Consider the following 19,800-nt stretch of genomic DNA (forward strand, 5'->3'; position numbering starts at 1 on the left):
TTTCTTCAAACTTAATAGAATTATAGCAATTGGTAGAAAAGAAAACAATGATGAAATAAATATTAAGCAACTCCTCGAGCAAAACCTTTCGTATCCACAATATCAGAAGATAGAATTGAATAATGTAGATTGATTAAAAAATAACTGCGAATAAAATGTTGCGTAGATGTTCTGTTTTTCCTTTTTTTTTTTTTTTTTTGGAATCATGCAACTTGGGAACTATGCCGTAATACTTTCATGGAATTAAAATTTTATGTCGATATAATAATATGATACAAATTGGAATCTCTGTCTTCATAATCCTAAAGTGATCAAAATAATTAGTAAGTTCGATTATAGTATGAAAGAACCGCACTAAAATCTTTCATTATAATTTAATAAAATTAATTAATAAGCTTTACAATGTCGTTTGTTATAAACAACTTGCATAGTACCGTAAATGCAAGTGTTCTATAAAATACGATATATATTCTATTGTATTGTATACACAGTACGGTGTCATAAGGTATGATACATAATATCTTTATCATATAGAATATATTATATCATTTAAATATTAATTCTAGTATTTTATGAATAAGCGGTTTCACCCGACAATATCAAATTATTTGTAATAAAATTCTCCCGATCTTATTTCAGTTGTTTGTCAGAAATCAGTGCGGAGCAATTTATTTGATTTAATTCGACCATCGACGATCATCGAACGATAGATGGAAGAAATGGAAAAAATGGTAAAGCTCACCCGTACTGGAGGTAGATTTGCTGAGATCGAATCCCTCCTGTTTGGGGCTTGTATTTGCTTCTTGCTTGGGGTGTTGATTGTGCGCAGCAAACGGTGTCTGGGGCGTGCTTAGGGGTGTCTGCGATTGATGAGGATGCACCGGCGGAAGCTGAGTAGTACTCTGCGGCTGAGACTGTTGGGACTGGTGAGACTGAGGACTCCTCGGTAACGAGGACACACTGCTCGGCCTCGAAGGTGGCGAGGTCTTGTGTGTCAATGCCAAAGCTTGGCTCTGCAAACGAAAGAGTTCAACTTCCTAATTAATTATTTACTTATGTCGGATCATTCCCAAGATTTCTCAGAAAATTATCGTGTATAGTTACAGACAATATGTACATATTGTTAACATACACTCGTTGTTAACATAATATAATGTCATTGAATCGCAAAAAATTCTCGTTCGTTGAGTACGTACAATACATTAGAAAAACTTGTTAAAATTGTTATACATTTGATGATTAAATATTCACAGATTCAAATATCAACAAAAATAGTAATAGTCTATATATTAGTATTTCACGATGAATTTATTAATCCCAAAAAATACATACATACACCTAAATGTAAATGTTGGTGAACTGTGAGTAACAATATTATGAATGACATACTAAACTAGAAATACTAATAGGTCAGAAAGACGTCCAATCATGTGCATATTTAAAAACCATTAATTACTATCATTTTGTCAAATACAATGAGATTTTTTATAACCGCCTCCTTCTTCCTCCTTACTTCACAACTGTCAGATGCATGAACTGTACATATGATAATCGTGTAAAACAATGGAAAGGGAATTGTATACATTTTATATGAAGAATCACGTGCGTACCTTGCTTTCAAAAATCGTGTATAACTGGATTGCAATTATTACGGATTACAGTTACGGTTTATGATTATCATGCTACGTTACACAAAGACTGTAATACTTATTAATTTCATTGAAAATTCCGAATTCTCAGTTTATAGACGTGTCTACTTACTGATATGGTTATAATTGAATGGATTAAAGTACGTGAAATACCGAATTAAAATGTTCTTAAGATAAATTTATATTCTAAGAAAATATATATTATAGTTTCGCTTTTACTTAATATATAAAGATTCGCGATAATAACGTAATTTATCTTTTATATGTTATTCTTTCTGAAATATCTGGTGATAACAGCAATAACAAATCTTTTAAATATAGAAAAATGTGAAATACTTGTGAATTAAAATGCAAAATATTTATTATACATCGAAAAAAAGTAATCATTAATTATCTTTATAGCTTATATATCGTAATATAACCTTAACACTGTTGCGATTTCCCAATTACATTGCTTTGTTGCATTGTTGATAATTATTAGTAATATAAATTAACATAACATTTAGACGAAAGGTCATAAAAAATTTTGTATATATATGTGTGTGTGTGTGTGTGTGTGTATGTTAAGATTAACAATAAGGAGTAAAACGTAACTTTCGTAGAAATAAAGTGATAAATTTAAACGATCATCAACAATCGTTAGCGGACACGTAAAGATAGATAAAGTAGACGCAGGGAAAGCTGTGCATTAATTGTGCGGTTTAATAATAGACATAAGGAGAACAACGTAATAATTTCGTCATTAATTCCGATGAGACGACACTCTTAACATAGTCGAATCCGCGACAATTCGGTCGTATCGAATGAGCCGGATGATCTAAGCGTTCTCGTCGATGAAATCTGAACACGTGCTCAATTCCGACAACGGTCTGCTAAGGCATAAGCGCGGACTTAGATTTATGTATGAGTGAACTGAACTTAACACTAACGGCTAAGCCGTTCACGATGTCAACGAGGGTCAAGTGGGCCCAGAATGCGACAATCCTACACTACGACCGAAGTGCGAAATGCACCGCGTGGCAGTTTTCGTTGTCTGAAAACTGGATCGTCGATGACGCTTCCGAGGAACTGCATGACCAAATCGACCAAGAAACCGTTTAACCCTCTCATACTCTATCGTCATTATCTTCTCGATCCGCAACGCATTTTACTCTCAATTTTTATTGGCCGTTATCCTACTATGCTAATAAAACGGTCGAAAAAATAGCGAAAAATGTCCATGAAGCCATAGTAGATACTTACAATTAATTACGTTCGTTTACCCTATATCTTTTGTCATTTTTGTGAATTATAAGTAAGTTCAGTACGAATAATTTTGAATTAATTTTGGAGTAATTTTGGATCAAATGTCTTAACCTAGTAAGAGATTTAATGATGATTAAAATCAAATTAGAAGATTAAAAACACATTTTTTTATATCATAATACAAGTGATAAAATAATGCTTAATTTAGTACGATCGACATGTTGTTTTATCTAAAAATATAGCTAAATTAAAGTAGAAGTACATTGAATAGACTGGTTGCATCAAGATCTTAAATTAAATTTGATTAGATAGCACATTTCACAAAAAAATACAGTAAGTATATTTAGAAATACTTGTTATATATGGAGTGTTTTATAATTAATGATATAAATCATCATAATTAATCAGTAATATTTTTATAAAGTAAGAAACGAATGAATTTCAAAATTATTTTTTGAAAAGAGAGGAGCTGTAAAAATTTATGAATCAATAAAATCATTTTCTGCTTACAAAATTGTTAATATTATCAACTATTTATCAAATTTAACAAAATTTTATACCGTATAATTTTGCAGCATCACTTTCTAAAATTCATAATAAATAAATCCTAACTTTAATTATAAATAAACTGTAAATAAAGTTAGTTTACATCATAAAACATTAATTTGCATAATAATATATCGTTCTTGTAATATATCGAATGTTAAGTAAAATAGCCTCTGTATAGTAACATAAATGGCTGATAATTTAGTCGCATGTGCAAATTTTATTATCTTTGTATCTAATAATAATATGCTATAAATATTTGTCAAGTTTTATTTATTACGAATATATCGAATCAATGTTCTTCACATTATTTTCCTATACCTAACACAGTACTGTCGATATAAACTTTGCGTTTAATCCTGGTAAATTTACAGAAAAGAAATTCATTATGCCTCGTTTCCTAAGATATTTATTCTACTGTATATTGTTTCCTATAAAGAAAATATCCATAGGAAATAAACGAACAAAAGTACAAGACTTAACTATTTATTTGAAATAAAAAATCATTTAATCAATTCGTGATATTTACTAATTTGTTACGTAAACAGTTCTTGGAGTCAAATACGTGACAATACTTTCTTCGAAATATAGATACACACTTTATACTCGATACATCGTTTTGATAAACTATTACGATAATTCTGTGCGGCCATTATAGGTAGATTTTTGCCACTGCCGAATTAATAGATTCAAAGTTCAATCAGATTGTATCATCGAAACTTTACAAAGATGTAAGATAAGCAATATTGAATCAGTAGTAGGCTTGATCGTGCCATTTCTAACATGATCTTACGTTCTTTCGCGCGATTCGATTTTCTTGAATTCTACATATAATTGCAAATGATAAAATCTTATATTTTATAAGTTGGCATTTTCTTCCACTTTCAAGAATAAATTGTATACTTACTCCTTACTGTTTCTTTTTTCTTTTCTTTTTTTTTCATATTCGCCTATCACGACGACAATAGAATAAACAAAGCCGGGCTCTTTCTGCTGTAGATTTTGTTTATAAACTGTATCTGTTTATAAACTACACCGTATTATTGTACATCGACTGCACGAATTGGCCATAAATAATGGGAAAACAACTAAAGCGAATATAACGTGATGTGGTACGTTGGCGTTAAGTTCGTGTAAATCTCATCATCTCGGTGCAATAATCTATCGCAAGAAAATGATCGAAGAAATATTCGACGGTTGGCGTTGATCGGTGGATAGGCAACGAGAGGACCGAGTTCGGGTCGCTGATTTTTTCACTGGTCCGGACTGTACCGGGGTACCAGCTACTGTTTCGGGAGCTGCTTCGAGGTATGCACTCGCAAAAAACACGTCAGACCGCTGAAGACCCGGGCTTGGGTGCGAGAGCAAGAGGGTACAAGGTGGTGAGAAAAGGAACTGCAGGAGAGAAGGAAAGAGAAAACGACGGAGGAGCAAAAGAATCAGACGGCGCTGGTGGAGGAGGTGGAGAAGGAAAACGTAGAAGAAAAGAGACTGACGAAGACACCGTGGAAGCGGCGAAGAGAGGAAAGGAGCACAAGCCTGACACCGGTGTATAAAGTAGTGGACGAGGGAGGAAGGCAAAGTCCGGAGGTGAGCGAGGATTGAAAGAGGACGACTGCTCCTTGGCTCGTTTCTACGCGAGGAATGAGGATGAACGCGGGCCTGTAAGCGGGAACGCATAAGAAAAGGCAACAGGTGGATGGGGTTAGCGGCTTATCCGGCTAACGCCCCAAGTGATATCGCGGTAACTTCGACGTGACGCGAAAGGGGATGCACCATTCACTGTGCAAAGGTGCGTTCGTATTCCTTTGTATATCCCAATAATTTCCGAATCAACGTAAATTCCACTGCTTGCCTATTCCGTTTCTTAATTGTACTATCTTTTCGATTACCTAATTTTAATTGATTTGATTGATTTTTTGAATATTACCTTCAAAAATTCGATAAAGAAAGAAAAATTGATGCTTAAAATACGAACGAAATTTAAATATCGTCGTCTCAATCGATAACAAATTTAACAGAATGAAAGTACTCTTATGTACGTACCTAAGTTTCGCAGCTGTAGTTTTAAAAATAGGAATTCAATGTTAAATCTGCACGAGAGGGAATTTTGTTTTCTTTGACTTAAGTAATTACTTAAATTACCTCTTGTCTTTCTATGCAGTTACTTACGTATGTATATATATATATAAATATATATTTACATATATTACGTGTAACTGATGTAACCATAAATTCTAGATTATCGTGGCTACCGATTTTATCCTTTGCAAGCGAAAGTAACAATCTATAATTTCTGAGCGGAGCAAAGAATTCACAAATTATACCGAGCAAATTCGTGGCTGTTTCTCTTGTTAATAAAAGAGGAAGTGCCTATCAATGTTAGTCCGAAAAAAAATTAAACGAATAATAAAAAGTAAACTCGGTTGTTGTATGCAAAATGCAACATCATCACGAATTAATGCCAGCATCGCAAACAACGGTTCGGCATCGTTTATCGGCGGATCAGCTTATCTACCGGGTGTAACAGAGATACGCGTCAACGACGTTTCCTGCTAGAGTGTTTCCCGTTAAGACGATAACCTTAATCGCCGACCAATGTAAAATGCTGCCTGGTCCTGTGACGATCAAAGGCCCCAGAAATTCCGTGAATTTATTTGCGGCTAGACTTGTGTCGCGTCTTTCTAACGAGCTTACGTAAGTTCGAACTAGAAATGGTCGGCCTACAATGTTTGGCAATTGAACATAGGTCCAGTTCGGAGTACTCCTTGCGTCAGCTTCAATAACCTTCTAAATTAATACATCTTCCTATCAGAAATTTTGCGACGTCTTTCGTGTCGAACCTTGCCGCTCGTGTTCTTCCACTATATCCGTAACGCGTAAATTATCCAGTATTCCACGCGTATTATTTTCTTGAAATTTTAACTTTCGTTCTTCTTATCCGGATAATTTTAGTAGGACTCCATTCCCATTTGCATTTGATCTGATAAATTCTAAATGGTTTCTTTCTTTATGAATGCTGATTTCTATTCTTCATGACGTGCACCAGTATCGAACGAAATCCGAAATGGTGATCACGATTTATTTTATTTTTGCATACTACCTGTAACTTGAATTTGAATTTATATTTTCGTAACGCGGCTTCATACGGATAATTCGTTATGCAAGAAAGCAGCGCTAGATACGACGTGTAATTTATTTATAACAGTGGCGTTTATTAAATTTAATTGTCTGGAGGTTTTCAAATTTGAAAATGTATTGCTTGAAGCGGAAGATAGATTAAAATCGTATTAAATAACTTGCTAGTGATTGTTAATTGATTAATTGGAACAATTTTAATTTGTATCGTTTTACACGAATTGTAGATTTCATGCATTTAAAACGTTCGATGGATAAAACATTTAATTCAATTTCTAAATGATATGCTCCTTTTATCAATATAATCTTCTAGTGTTTATTAACGAAAAAACCAGTTTACAAGTCGGTGACTCGCTGTAAACTGGTTTTCTACGTTTTAAATATTCTGTGTAAGCGTGTACAAGCTCAAAATCAACGATCACATCTCATCTTTCAACTCCAATTTATAAGTAGCATTGGATGATTGACGAAAGCAATTTCGTAAAAGCAAAGCACTTAAAAAATGTCCTCCCGACAAGAGATTAGCGATTGAATAACACCGACCAATGTAATATCTGTTTTTATCCAATATCGATAGAATGGAATTAAATGTCTCTGTGGTTTACGTTAATCGTGCAACATTCTAATCAGGCTTATCGAAATATCAGATGGCCGATATCCACGTACAATAATTGGCCCTCTTCCCGCGGTAGATAATCCACGGATTGATGCTTCCACGACTACGTTACGTAAATTGCTCATTTCGCTACCAGATGTTCGCTGCCTTCTAGTCATTTCTAAAAAAAAGAAAAAAAAAGAAAGAAAGAAGACTACGTAAAACAGGAAGAGTATCATTTCAATCGTTCACTGAACGAAATCAATAAAATCGTGATTGTAACACATGCTACGAGTGTTTCAAAATTCTAAATATTCAAACTTCCCTATGTACTATTGAATTGGATCATTTACAATAATTTGTTATGATTAGTAACACGATAAGTAAGAGATATACGATCACGAAATATTATTATTTTCATGCAGAATTCCCCCTATTAAATGAAGATAACGGACGATATCTTATTTTCTATTTACACCTTAAAAACGTCGCACTTATTGTAACGTACCTGTAACCTACAACGGATGTGACCGCATAAAATTGTATTACCACAGGAATACCTTGATTATTGTGTGTTGATTAGACATTTTTAACGGATCGCGATGTACCTGAAGAAACGCGATAAACGTTTCTTACAGAAATAAATCATCAATGTTACCATTTCTAGACAAATGACGTACGATGTAAGGCTAAGTATCAACACTTTTATAAATATTAATAAGATATTCATAGCGTGTTCGATGTTGAAGATAACCGAACAGAAAACTTGGGTGAGGAACTGTCAGGGAAAGGGACGAGAAAAGTTCTATGTGCATTTGATGTATCGGCTTCGGCGGCCGGATAGATGGATTACAATCATTCCGGTAGCTGGGGTGGTCAAATACCGTGACCATGCGTGCCTCGAACCTATCCTCGGACGTACATGTACGCACTTTCGAGTGCACACGTGGCCTCGGTGTTCGTACACGGTATACTCCTGCGCGCAATACGACAAGGACGCATCTTCGACTACCGGAATCTGCTTTTCACTACTGGAATTTTGGAACACCGAATATGTATTCCGGTTATCTTGAAAGCTACCAACTCTCGTTGGGTTACCATGTTGACAGAAAGCATACGATGACCTTTAAATTAAAAAAACGTCGCGTCGTGCTGTCTGTGCAAGAAATTCGTGATTTAAATATCACATGTAGAATATTTATGTCATTTATTTCGCACAAGATCTCTTTTAATGAATTTAATCTAAGGAAAGATCTGATTTAATGAATACCTTTACAATTCCGTTTAATAACCTTTTGTTCTGATTATTGTTTGACGTACGTAATATTATTTTATAGCAATTTCTTTTTCAAAATGTTATTGTTCTTGATAATGCTCGATAGAGATTAAGATGAATAAAGCTTTTAGTTGAAACAATAAAAGTACATTATGTTCGCAATCGAACATTATATAGCATACTATAGTTTCTGTCAGTAAATTTCGTAGAATATAAAAATATCTGCCTATTCCGAAATCTTTCCTATGTTCTGCGCGTAAAATCTAATGTAACGATATATGATAATTTACGTTTGACGTACGTGACATTTATGTACTTAATACGTAACGCTAATATTTATTACCAGGTACTTCGGTAGTGACCAGTTGAGAAAAACTTGAAATTTATTTGCATATGAAACTAACTTGTCGCTATGACGTGTAGAATTGCTTCCCCTACATTTTCCCCTCAATTTTTAAGAGCGGAAGGTAAATGCCTGTTACACTTCAGAGAATAGCAAGGGAGGGGCCGATTTGGATGTCCAACAAACCCCATATAATACTACCGAATCCCTCACGGAATATTGTTCTTGTGTTTATTGAGGAAAAATACGGATTGCATTATGCGTAATCTTGACAAGGTGCAACACTCCTAAAAAAGGAAATCTCTCGATTCCCTGACAAATCGAAGTAACAGGCATTACCGGATTATCTTTGATTTCGTCGCTTCTCACGCACCAAGTTTAGTCGTGTTTTTATACGTGCAGGTGCACTCAGAACTCGAGCGACTGAGAAGAAAACCAAAGAATATGTTTCGAACTATTTCCTGCTCCATCTAATCTCTATCTACAAAGTGAAACACATTGAGAACACGCATTAGAAGTAACAGTTAGAAAAAGTATGCGACCAGTACATGCATATCATGAGCGCATTGAACTTCCGTGTCTTGGAAATTTTCGGATATCCATTGATGTTACAATGATAATATCGTTGTAGTATAAAAACAATAACATTCGTTGTGAGATTAAATATTATATTACGAAGAATTTTGTTATCCTTAACGTTTATAGATAGAGTGGAACGTACCACGAAGACGATAAGGTTTTTTTTAAGACAGCAAGATGTTGGTACACCGAGATCGGAATAACGTTCGAATATCTAGGTCAGAAATAAAAATCAGAAGTTTCTGACGATCGAGAGATCGACTGGTCAATGGAGATGCGGTCTTATTGCATTGAATGCCAGAACGTGGACGTGGTCGTAGCACAGGAAGAAGGCAGGGGCACATCCGTATCGTGGTCAGAACCCGTGACCCCCCGTACGTACACGTGTAAACGTACGTATGGCCATCCACGCAACACATACGACCCGCGGTTTTACCAAGGATTATCTGACAACCCTTTCCACCACCTCTACCGCCTTTAGCACCGCTCCGGTTGCCTTTCTGAAATTTTAGAGCGCCGAATCTACATACATACTTGACACTTTTGTCTACCTCACTCGACTTCTTCTGCTTAAGAAATTCCTACTACGGAGGACCGTATATAACGATCTGGTTAATCAATATTATCTAAGTACATATGAAGTTTTTAATTGCATTTTCTGTAGCACTTGCTGTACTCGACATAATCTGTAATCGTCAAGTTGAATCTTTTATTTTCCTCGACGTATTTCGTGGTACCCGTAATTGTTCCCTCGTAAATTATCTTACGTTAAAAAATTTTAGACTAATCGGCAAATTGCAAGACAAGATAGCATTAAATCTTTTAATTGTCTTGAATTTATTAAAGGCAATATATAATTCATTGATTATCTGTTAAAAGAATTCGATGTTTCTAAATCTTGAAGATTACTCTCGGATTCAATTGAAATTATTTTTTATTCATTTACCGCGGTATGATTTTTTAATAATTACTACCTCTGATGTGACACGTATTCTATGTAGGTATTATATTTTTGAGAATTGACCTGTTAATGTTATAATCGGTGATTAACTTGCAATTTTCTTTGGATATGTTAAGACAACGAACTTGTACAACTAGCTATTCAACTAACTTAACTACTTAACTCGTAATTATATCCAGCTTATGATTAATATATCTATATAAATCATTGTTCGTCTCGTGCATTATATAATAAAATTGATTGTTTATAGTTTTTTATATTTATTTCATATAAAAATTGATATTTGAAATACTTTCTCTTGTATCCAAGTAAACTGTCTATTCTAAGATCTAACGAAAAGTGGCAAATTGATATCGGGGAATTAGCTTGGTGGCAAGTTGAAGTGCTCCGAGAGGGCAGAAATTGCTAGGGTGGCCAATTGGCTGTGTAATGTTAGAAGGGGTTACTTTTCAATGATGTTATTCACGGATGCCAAAATCGGGATATCATTTCTTCAATATGAATATCAGAAGCAAAAGGGATGTTTGAATAATCATTTACTTTTAATTATTAATGATTCACATATGATTTACCTGTACTTGATCTGTTTTCGTATTTGCAGCCATCCATGCCTCTACAAACGTGTCCATAGCGCTCTGAAAATCCATTCCCTCGTAAAGAGTTCCTCAATAATTATCCTGGGACTCGGAAGTCGCCGCCATTTTTTATTTTACACTGACATTTATTGCTTCGATTATTTTCACTGATTAAGGTTTGTCCTTAGTTCATGAAATTTATCAACGAATAAGACCCAAAATCGCTACACCTTCTCGCTACTCACCATGCAAATACAAATTTTTTGTAAAGTCACAACCGCGTCTATTCATATTTCGAACGTACTTAATTATTCTACGTCTCCTAATATCAATTTTTTAGCATACACAATACCATACACAAGATACACACTCTAATATAGGACATACACTTTGCTTCAAATCTCATTAACCGTAATTACGTACGTTCGGTTATATCCTCATGGCAGAAGTTTTTTTACCGCGACGTTATTGATCATTAAGAATACATTATATTACTATCATCGAACAGTAAAATTGATTTAATCACTGGATCAATAACGGCGTCGACCGCGCGCACTTATGACTAGATTGAGAAAAAATGGTTTTGCACACACGTGTTTGCGGAATGATGCGACAGTATCTCGAAACTCAATGAAAACAGCGCATGTATGGAACGCGACTTTACACTAAGAATGTTAAACCGATCGAATATTAAATTTCAGTTTCTTTCGATACATACGATAGCTTTTGATTTTTTGGAACAAAAGTTCACTATACGTTTAAATAGAAACACTATGTCAATAAATAATATATACACTGGTAAAAATTGTTTGCAAAACACTCCAGGAATATTTCAGTCTTTAAAGAGAGTTTAAAACATGTACTCTTGGTTAAGTAAATTGCAAAAGTGTCACTAAATCAAATTGATTTTCGATCGGCCAATCGTATGACGTTTCAGTTGAAAATCGGTCTTGATCGATTAACTCTGATCAAGCTTGAAAAGCTTCAATGTCATCGTCAAAATCACTCCGAACGATCGATAACAGATTTAATCTTAAAACGGTCTCACAGTTATTAATCGTACGACATCGGCAATGAACACTAATCTCAGTCATGTTTTCAGAAACTTAACGTTGATTTTCATCGATCTTGAAAGAAAATCCATCTTCAGGGCGGAATGTGGATCGAAAGATTTTCGTAATATGTATCTCGATCATGTTCTTTCGAAATCCCGATCTAAATGTGAACAGGTCGTGAATATTATACACGATGCTGAAAAAGAATACACGGACCGCAAGAATAACACGTTCGCATGGGACGGCGTTCGAGCCGCGACTGTGCGTGCCGAAGCGTCGCGGCGCTGGTTCTGCCCCTACGACGCCCTACCCGCCGTCGCTATTACCCCACCACCTCGCCAGCTACCATCGCCCACCGTCGAGGACTATCCTGGTCCTCACTTGGATGGTTCACCCTCAAACCCTCCGGAACTACCTTCCTCATCCGTGCAGTTTCTCCGCTTCTCTCTTTCCTCCTCTCCTCCTTCTCCTCCCCCTCCCCACTCACTTTTTTCACTCCATCTTTCTTTCATTTTTTTCTTCTTCTCTCCTGTGATTCGTCATATCCTCTATCCTTGTCTTTTACTCATCCGCACGATCTTACCCTTTTTTATCTTTCGTCGTCTTTTCATCTTCTTCTCTTTCAAGTTTTCGTTTAAAGTTTCCTGGTCCTTCGATTCTCTTTGCTTTTCTTTCCATGTCTCCTCTACTCTCTCCTGCTTCGCCTTATTCACCCCTTTCACCTTGTGTCTACTTATATCTGCTTTTCTCTTTCTCTTTCCCTCCCGATGTTGTTAGTTTCCTTTCTTTCTCTTCTGATCCCTCCTCTCCTCATTCCGTCTCTCTCCTTCGCTATAACTCGACTCCCACTTCTCTGGTTCGGGAGCTAGTTTTCCCATATACCCCGCTCTTCTTAGCTGTACCACTTTCAGTCCGGGGGTGTGTCTAGAGATAAGATGCACGTACACTGTTGCACCTGTGTACCTGCAACACGCTGTGCGAAGCATCTCGTCGTGGGCATCACAGACCAGGGGCCGGAAGACGGAGAATTAAGATCTCTTACGAAGATTTCGATCCTGCCCCTTCTAACTTGTTTCCTCGGCTATGGGTTTGTTCTCCTGCACTAAGGAGTTTCTCATCTTTCTGTATTCATCCAGTTGCGTCAGTTTTCTTTGTTTTCTATTCACGTTCTGCTTCGGCAAAAACATTTCGCGGAAAGAGTTTAAGCTTGACATACTTTTTGATATTGGCTGTGAATTTTCTAATAATAGCAAAACTTCTTAATACCCGGGGAAATTCAAATGAAGCAAAATAAAAAGAAACGTACAATGAAATATTTACGCACGATAGAATATTTATTTATATACGCTCCTTATTTTCAACTTCAGAATAAGCAAGTATTTTGATGTTTCTGTCGAGACGAGCATCTTTCAATATTTCTCTTTAAAATTGTTTTATCTACAATTTTAATCTTACTTTCAGCGTTCATGTATCGTAATATTAATGTTATTTTTAACTGACAAAATTATAGAAATACTTTATAAAGGAATGCTTATCTTTTTATTATAATATGTAATTCTGTATACGAATCTATAAATTGATTTATATTATTTTCAGACAAGCTAAAAGTATATAATAGCTCATACATAAATAATGTATTATATTTCTGTCGTAATAAATCGAGGGAAATAAGTATTTCAAGTGATAGCGCTTACTATAATTAATGCCAATGTTGTAATAATAAAACAAAATTTAACTAAGAAGTATTCGTTTAGAAAATTTAATTATTTATAAAATTGAAAATTCTCAGTGTAAAACAAAATTATAAAGGATAGAATATATTAATTGTAGTTGTAATATCTACACATTGTTATTATGTATTCCTTGATAAAAGTCCTCTTCTATGTTTTATATTTTATACACAATATAGAATATAAAAATTACTTAGTAGATAGGCAATATGAATTAAACTTATAGTATACAATACTAACTACTAAGTAGCCGTTAATAGTCAAGATATTGATGCGATTTTAAACTCCCAATTAAAAGAAAATGCTTTAGTGTTTTTAATGGTATTTACATTTCATGATTTCAAGTTCAGAGAATTTTGTAAGTTGAGTTGAACAGTAAAAGTACAGCAACGTTTAAAGATCTATATAGCTGAACATTTTATATTAAAAAATTAAATTTTGTTGTGCATATTGTAGTTTTATAACGCGGTTAAATTATTATGATAAATCTATTCTCAATTATATGATATATATATATATTTATATGATAAATCTATATCTCAATTGAAATTCTCTCACAAAAATTATAATGGTACATGACTATTTCTAGCGTTAAAATGTGATGACACGTTATTCGTTCGATAATTCCTTTGAAATTATTGCATCATTTAAATTCTTTACATTTTTTATAAAATAATCCTATAGATTTTATTGATTTGATTTAGTCGAGTAACTAATATTGTCTTTTCGCTATTCCGATATGTTCGTATTAATTCGCGTTAATAAAATCTCTATTTTGATAAAATTTTGTAATTTACCAAATCATACTTGAGTGTAAGAACAAAGATAACGTTAGATCAAAGGGGCTAACACTCAAGGGACATACACCATGGACGATACTTGCGTTGATTTTGGCTTCAGATTATACGATTCGAGGGAATTAATTTGTAGCAAGCATAAGCGACGACGAATAAGTAATAACGTTATTCGTGGCTAACATATCTGTGAAATTTCGGTGCTTCTCGCTGTTCTTGCATATTCTCCTACACGAACATAAATTGTTACATTCGTATATGACTCATGTATGGCTTCACATACACTCAATTCAAGCAGAAATATTCATTGAGTTTCGCACATAAAGACATTGCGAGTAATATAACGAAATAAGATAACAAATAGATTTGTGTGTGAAAAACACTGGAAATTAATGAATGAATAATGGAATAAAAAAAGGCTAGTACGTTACTATGCGTTTTCAATAGAATGACCGTCAGAAAAATTAAAACATTCATCATTGCATCAAAGGTGTGTGAAAATAAGGGTCTTAGTGCAATGTGCAAGTATCTTTCGCAATTAATTCTAAATTAATCCATAAAATGGATACAGTGTATTAATTATTAAACATAGAAATTGACAAATAAAGACCAAAAGATAACTGAAAATTTATTTTTAAAAAATCTCGAAACGAGTGTCGTTATGATTGTTCAACATTTGTAACAGATTACATGGAGTAATAGATTGCTTATATCTACCGCGACGTTCCGTATCAGTTCCGGTTTCCGGTGCATCGACTATAATAATGATCACCGTTTAAAATATTTTAAGTATACCGTTTCTTTTCTTTTTTTACTATTTAAATTCGGTGTTATTTCTGCTTTCATTTATAAAGTTGTTCCATTTATCAAATGACGCGTTGAATGCGCACATCGGGATACATACTTTATATTCAGTTAAATGAAACAGCAAAAGTCGTTTAACCCAGATTGCGAGAGAAGTTATTGATATCGATATACGATATTCGATTTATGCGAATGAAGAAAAAGTTCATCAGTCAGATCGGTCGGCTTAATCTCGGCCAAGCTCCGATAGCGCCACGGTATTAGAATAGATAATCTCGGGATTAAGGGGAGTGCTCGTCTGTTAATCCATTATTCACGTAACATCTGCCATTCAACGTTCCATGCTATTTCAACGGTGTTTTCATCGTTTCTCTTTTCCCTCTTGCCACTCCAGTTTACTTTCAACTTAACAAAATTACCTGCTAAAACTTCATACGAATAAAAATGTAGTATCTAAAATATTCGATCGATAATTACAGTGATAATCCGTGCTTGAACACGCAGGATGAGATTCTTCGGTGTAGATATTTTCGATTCGTTGAAATTTTATGCTTTTTATTATTGCGAAATATAGACACGCAGTTACGTATTTCAGGTCGAAATAAGATAATGGAAACGCGTTGCCAATTTGTCTGTATACGTAGTATGGTCTCGTGCATCTTACCATATGTTGGCTGAAGCCAGCCGAAAATCTTCCAGGCAAATTCCTGGTGACAGATTGAGGAAATCAGGAGATTTCATTCAGTGATACAACATTCTACACTTTTCAAATCCAATTCCATACGTCAATCAGGTAAGCTGAAATAAAAGCTGGATTTTCGTATCAAGAAAATGCTTAATCTACGGTATTTTTCACTGGAAATCGATATTCTCAATAATTTGTCATTGTTTTTGATTAACTTGAAAAAATTAGCTAGTTGCTATGAACAAGTAACGATAGAATGCACTTGCTCAAGGTATCATATGAAAATGTTATCATGATTAAGAAAGATTTTGGTATTGTTAAACTTTGTCGTTTAAATACGTAGTTTGAAAAAACTGAGAGTACCTCCGATTGTATTGTACTCTAATCGTAGAACAGAGCCGAGAATTTATGTTTGAGAAATTTTCTTTTCTTTTCAGCTAGTTAAATCATTTTTTAAAAGAAAACCTCTTCATTGTACCAGGCCCGCTTAACACTAGTTTAAACTTTCTTTCGCACTCTGATTTCTCGTTAACGGAAAAATTATATCAGCTACCCAGTTTTATCTTACTTTTCCCTACTTCAGTTAAATTGGATCGTTCCCCGATTTTTTTAGCATTATTGAAACAATTTGTCCATTAAAGCCATGTATTTTTCAAATTATCCAGAGAATACGTTCTTGCGATATAGAGCATTTCTTTATATTTCATTCAGTACTGATAAAGAATGTGGAATAAAACGATTAATATAATTACCTTATGACCAACGTATTCGATGATTTCTTGTTTTAAGCAGAATACTGTTTAAACGAAATCGTGTTTATTATGTATCGAATATGCGAATATTGTTTCTTTATACAGTTTCCTAAACATTGCTTTACATCTTTAAGCGCAAACAATTTTACCTTCAAACAAAGAAACGACTCTCTTTTTGTAAATAAAATGCATCTTAAAAGATGCGAACTTGCCTTCGATCTTTTCCAGTGACGTTTAACGATTAATTGTATTTTAGACGCTCGCTTAAAATCGAGATGCCGTTTACAGATACAAGGGTAGAAAATTCTTTTTTCTATCGGCAGTATAATTTCACTATGTGTAGCCGCAAAAGCGCCGGTGACATTTAAATAGTACGATCACCAATAAATTTCTAGCGGAACGTAAAAGAACGAATTCGCTCGCTGCCAATTTCGAATCCAGTTTCGCGACGCTTTTCCCTATATTACTATTTCCCATGGTAACCCAGCGCTCCTTATCGCAACGGTGAAGCCAATAAAGCATCTACGAGGCTTTACCTCAAACTTCTCCAACCCCTGCCTGAACGATGCACTCTTCCGACCAGCCATCCCCATGCAAACGACACACACGTGCACACGAACGGGTACAAACTAACCAGTCTGGCCGTATATAGATTGAGCGTCTTCCTTGTAAAAGGAGCAAGGACCGGTAGCGAGGTAATGATTGCATCCGCGGATGCCACGGATGCAATCTGTGTGCAAAGCGGACCGAAGTTGAAACTCGAAGGGTGGAGACCGGAGGAAGAGGAGGTTGGGGAAGGGAAACGAGGAGAAATAGAAGGAAGAGAGACGGCATGATGGGGGAGGCGAGGAAGATGAAGAGGAGGAGGAGGAGGAGGAAAAGGAAACGAAAAAACGAGAAGCAGGGGATGGATCACGGATGGAAGGACTACGGTTCCCGTTTAACCGTGGAGGGGTTACCGGTCGAAGCCTCGCCGGTGACACGGCTGGTCGGACTATTTTCCAGGATCGCCACAGTGGGTGGTAAAGCTACGCCGGCGGGGCGTGTTCCACGAAGCTTGCAGGCGGAGCTTTTGCGACTCACGCCTTCCAGCACCAAGAGAGTAGCTTTCCCTTCGAACCGGCAACCCGTCCCTCTCATCCCTCTGTGCGGAGGATAGTTCCTCTCGGAAGCCACCCCTGATACGACGCGACGCGAAGCGCCGCTCTTTCCTCTTGGAGTTTTTCCAAACCGGCAAGCTTTCCCCTTTCCTCGGTTCTCTTTCCCTATACTCGCCAAACTCTGCATCCGTGTACCGGTGGATGTGCACGCTTGTACGCGTGTTTGGACACACGCTATCGCTGGAAAAAGTGGAAAAAAAATAGAAGCTTGCCCGTTTGCTCGAGGAAATCTGACTTTTTAGGAGCAGCGGAGAGGCTGTTAGGTGGAGCCAAGCGAACCACGGAGGACAACTAAAGCGAGGGTAACGTATGCTCGGGGCTAATTTGTCGAAGCTTACCAAGAAAATTATGAGCGTCCTGCGCGATGCATGCCAATATCCAGGGCGAGGTCGTTTAGCACGCTCCATCCTGTATTTTTCATTGTCCTGAAACCGCCAAACACTTTTCTCGGAACGTTTAACGAAGAAAACGCGGAAGCTGGTAGGGATAAACAGCGCTATCGAATTTTAATTTACCGATAGATTCTCTTAATACGTTGGTTCGGAGTAGCTTTCACATCGATGAATCGCATCCATACGAATATCGATTCTCTTCGAAGATTTATATACGTATATTACGAAATATTATTTAAAACAGTTCAACCGGGTATTTTATTTCTCAAATTTTGTAGTGGTAGTCGCAGGATCTGTTGTTGATAATGAAAACAAAAAAAAAAAAAATGAACTTTTCGTCCAGAAAAGTGAAAATTTCTTATGTTTATCGTCTGAAATATAGCAGTTCGTAAATCTGCGTAACTGCATAAAAGTTTCTCGAAGGCCTTACGTGCTCGTTTACTCAAGAGAGATAGTTGGAAAGTAAAGCGAGAAATAGGAGACGATAATCAAAATATCGACATTAATTTAAATTCCATAAAAGATTTATCTACAAGTGGAGAATCGCATATTTAAACAACAAAAAAGCAGAAAAAAGGAAATATAAGAAATACATAGCCAAAGCATCGAAGCGTTCATTGATTTACTTTCTCTCTCATTCAATTACCAGGATTGGCAATAAAATGGAAGTAGCCGTCGAATTTAAATTTCGTAGTCGATGCTCGAGACGCGTAAGCGATAAAGAAGAACTGGTTGGAATAATATCTGAAATAAGAAAAGAAATATACAGTTCTTTTCGGAAATACGTACGCGATATGCCGCGAAATCTGTCGAGCATGTGGTCTGGATGCGTTAAGGTACAAATTGAAAACCATTTAGCAAATCTCCCCCATCGTTCGAAGTGTTAATAAATTCTGGTTTACGAGGGTCGGAGGGGTTACGTTATGGATCTACGAGCGTCGGTGCGTTAACTCACATAAAAGCGGTCGCGTTTCCGCGCGTGTAAAAAGGATCTCCTGCCGGAACAGAACGCCATGGGAGTCCGCGAAAAATATTTCGTGTCATCGGTACGGATCTTTTTGCCGCTCCATCGAGCATGATCGTCCTTTTCCTATGTGACTGTGCTGTAGCACGAACCTAAGGGGTGCAGTTTCTTTAACGCTAATATATTTGAGAACGTTATTAGATAGATCGAAGGAACTGCATCGAAATGTAAATAATACGAATAGTTTATCGTAACAAAATAATTGGAATAAACAATTTGGTTGGTTCATGGGACTGATACAAGGATTTGTTAGTTATTAGTGAACAAGGAATAACTTCGTTACTTTCATCAGTGTACTTGGTAGATTAATAATAATTAGAAGCAGAGTTTACTACGTTTCATATGGAGTCATCAGTCTGTGAATATTTATCAAAAATATATTAATGATATATGTTAATTAATTTTGTAATTAAAATACACCTTGTTGAAAATAAGCAAGTGTCCGGATACATTTTAAGTATCTGTAGAATATACATATAGTTGTATTACTCGAACAA

At 35.6% G+C, this 19,800-nt stretch overlaps 1 protein-coding gene across 3 annotated transcripts in view; it reads right to left on the bottom strand.

The window, feature by feature from the left end:
- Positions 1-12,230, bottom strand: part of dve (SATB1_N and homeodomain domain-containing protein dve) — a 58,593-nt gene extending 46,363 nt beyond the window's left edge. For 2 of the 3 annotated variants that reach the window (XM_069111577.1, XM_069111576.1), the window contains exons 1-3: positions 10,905-12,230; positions 7,245-7,354; positions 743-1,013 (exon numbers count right to left, since the gene is read on the bottom strand). In XM_069111577.1, the coding sequence (XP_068967678.1) occupies positions 743-1,013; positions 7,245-7,354; positions 10,905-10,941 (418 nt within the window). In that variant the 5' untranslated portion in view covers positions 10,942-12,230. The remainder of the gene's footprint in view (positions 1-742; positions 1,014-7,244; positions 7,355-10,904) is intronic. The other variant, XM_069111578.1, reaches the window with a different exon arrangement.
- Positions 12,231-19,800: the final 7,570 nt, after the last annotated feature.

This window comes from Bombus flavifrons, chromosome 4 (assembly GCF_040668555.2).
Source record: "Bombus flavifrons isolate JBK064 chromosome 4, iyBomFlav1_principal, whole genome shotgun sequence".
Taxonomy (NCBI): domain Eukaryota; kingdom Metazoa; phylum Arthropoda; class Insecta; order Hymenoptera; family Apidae; genus Bombus; species Bombus flavifrons.